The sequence below is a fragment of the Myotis brandtii genome, unplaced genomic scaffold, assembly GCF_000412655.1.
Source record: "Myotis brandtii unplaced genomic scaffold, ASM41265v1 scaffold231, whole genome shotgun sequence".
NCBI classification, from domain to species: Eukaryota; Metazoa; Chordata; class Mammalia; order Chiroptera; family Vespertilionidae; genus Myotis; species Myotis brandtii.
The window spans coordinates 611,587-614,467 of NW_005358689.1; the positions used below are offsets into that span (position 1 = coordinate 611,587).

Sequence of the window (2,881 nt, forward strand, 5' to 3'; positions counted from 1 at the left end):
TTTGGTGCAAGAGCCACACTCAAGGGGCCAAAGAGCTGCGTGTGGCTTGCGAGCTGCAGTTTGCTGAGCAGCAGTTTGCCGAGCCGCAGTTTGCTGACCACTGGCTTAGGCAAATCATTTTATTTTATTTTATTTTTATTTATTTTTTAAAAAATATATTTTATTAATTTTCTACAGAGAGGAAGGGAGAGAGATAGAGAGTTAGAAACATCGATGAGAGAGAATCATCGATCAGCTACCTCCTGCACACCTCCCACTCGGGATGTGTCCGCAACCAAGGTACATGCCCTTGACCGGAATCGAACCTGGGACCTTTCAGTCCGCAGGCCGACCTCTATCCACTGAGCCAAATCGGTTTTGGCAGGCAAATCATTTTAAACTAAAATGTACTTTAAAAGCCTTAGGCTCTAAAACAGTTTCAACCAGATCAGCAGCAGCAGAAACTCTCAGGGTGGAGACCAGCAATCAGAGTTTAACGAGCCCTCCAGGAAATTCTGATTGGTTGAAAGTTTGAGAACCGCTGCTCCAAAACTCACAAATTCAGTGTTTCACACCCATTCCACACTCCACCTCCCCCGAAGTAGAACACAGTGTAGCTCAGTTCTTTTGTTGATATGCTACCTGGACATGGTAAAAAAAACTTTTTTTAAAACAGGGAAGGGCCCTAACTGGTTTGGCTCAGTGGATAGAGCATCGGCCTGCTGACTACAAGGTCCCAGGTTCGATTCCAGTCAAGGGCATGCACCTTAGTTGCGGGCACCTCCCTGGTAGGGGGTGTGCAGGAGGCAGCTGACCGATGTTTCTCTCTCATCGATGTTTCTAGCTCTCTATCCCTCTTCCTTCCTCTCTGTAAAAATCAATAAAAAATATATATAAAAAAACACGGGGACGGGGTATTTATGTCCATATGTCGTTATACTGTACGAGTTCAGGAAACAGTACAGAACGTAGCAGGGTGGGATGGTCCAGTGGAGACGGACACTTGTGAACAGTAACTGGATCACAGAGCACAGCGAACGTCTAGTGGGAGAGCAACTCATTTCGTCTGAACTGAGAAAGTTGTTTTAAAAACAACATTTTTTTTAGAGAGAGAGGAAGGGAGAGGGAGAGAGCAAAATATCGGGATTTGAGCCCACAACCCAGGCATGTGCTCTGTCTGGGAATCGAACGGGCAACCTTTAGGTGCCCAGGATTAATCCCAACCAACTGAGCCACACCAGCGAGGGCGGAGCTATGTTCCTTTATAACTGAAGGCTTTGCTGGCCCCAATGGGAATTCTGAGATTTCCTCTCTATATAATCGTCTTTTAACAGCCACAGGTCCCGGCACAGTGACTACTATATAGTGGGCACTCGTAAATATTGTAAGTGAAGAGAAACAATTCTTATTCTAAAGCGTACAATAACATATTCCTTTCCCCCCCTCAACTTTAGGGATATTTGTAACCGAAAGCACTCCTGACTATGCTGTTGATGGAAAAGAGCAACTAGAAGTACATGCCGAAGAGCCAGCTAGCGCCACGCCTGTCATGGTTTATTTGACTAAGACGGTAAGTTTGACAGACATGGTTTTCTCAAATAGAATGTTGATGATACAGTTTTTTTATTTTTTTAAAAATATATTTTATTGATTTTTTACAGAGAGGAAGGGAGAGATAGAGAGTTAGAAACATTGATCAGCTGCCTCCTGCACATCTCCTACTGGGGATGTGCCCGCAACCCAGGTACATGCCCTTGGCCGGAATCGAACCTGGGACCTTTCAGTCCGCAGGCCGACGCTCTATCCACTGAGCCAAACCGGTTTCGGCTGATTACAGTTTTTAAGTTGATTTCGAGCATGAGGTGAGAAAGCTAAGGTGTTTTTCTGAAATTGACTCCCGATTCTTTGAAGAGGGCCTCAGCTACGTGACTCTGATGGGCTCTTAGGTCAGCGCAGCACTTAGGAGGATTTCTGTGTGCCCGAGTTGGGCACATGCACCGCTGCAAAACACGGCAAGGAAATAGAGACATCCACCTGAACATACTTTCATACAGGCCGAAAGAGAGTGTTTACCTGGTGGTGAGCACTGTGTTGAATAAATCGATTCGCTGTGGTGGGAGAAAGGTCAGAGAAGGTCAGAAGTGGGCTGAGACATGTTTGGGGCAGAGTTGAAGGGCCAGTGGGAGTTTGATGTGTAGTTTGTTGTTGAATAGAAGGACGGTGGGGGTGAGGGGCTGGGGTGGGTGTGGAGGAGAGACCGGGCAGTGTGCAGTCAGAAGAAATAACATGTTCGAGCAGATGGAGGCATAAAGAAAAGTTTATTTGGGGGAGCCAGGGAAGCTTTGTTGTGTCATTCAAATGCAGAGTAATGGTCAGGCATAAAGGAAGTTATATATCTTGGTGTGTTACACTGTTAGGGATGGGGGTCGGTATGGTCAGATTTGTTTCTCAGAAAGAGTCACTTATGGTAAAATATTCATTCAGATTTATCTTCCTAAAGGAAGTCATGACCCAAATGAGATATTTCATCTATTTTACCTAAGCTTTTTAGGTCATAGCTCCCCCTTGTGGTGTTCGTTGAAATGGGGTGGTTTTTCTTGGTCAATTATTTGAAGCTACAGAGAAAGTATCCTCCCCTACGAAAATACTTTTCCTCCCGGTTCTGTTATTTCAAAACTTGTGTAGGAAAGAGGAGTTTTTTTGTTCTGTAAAATGCATGGGTTTTGAGCCAGGATGATCTGGTTTCAAATCCCAGATACATCATTTAGATTACAGGGGTGGGGAACGCCTGGCCCTCAGGCTGTGTAAGGTCCGGCCCTGCCAAGGCATTAGGGGTGAGTGAATTAAATGTCTGACCAAATATTTCGGGCTAATTTTTAAGATGATCATTTTGTACGGCCCA

The 2,881-nt window shown here is 45.1% G+C and overlaps 1 protein-coding gene across 1 annotated transcript in view; it reads left to right on the top strand.

The window, feature by feature from the left end:
- Positions 1-2,881, top strand: part of MIA3 (melanoma inhibitory activity family, member 3) — a 35,487-nt gene that overhangs the window by 10,981 nt on the left and 21,625 nt on the right. The window contains exon 5 of the mRNA XM_014539915.1: positions 1,434-1,549. Within this exon, the coding sequence (XP_014395401.1) occupies positions 1,434-1,549 (116 nt within the window). The remainder of the gene's footprint in view (positions 1-1,433; positions 1,550-2,881) is intronic.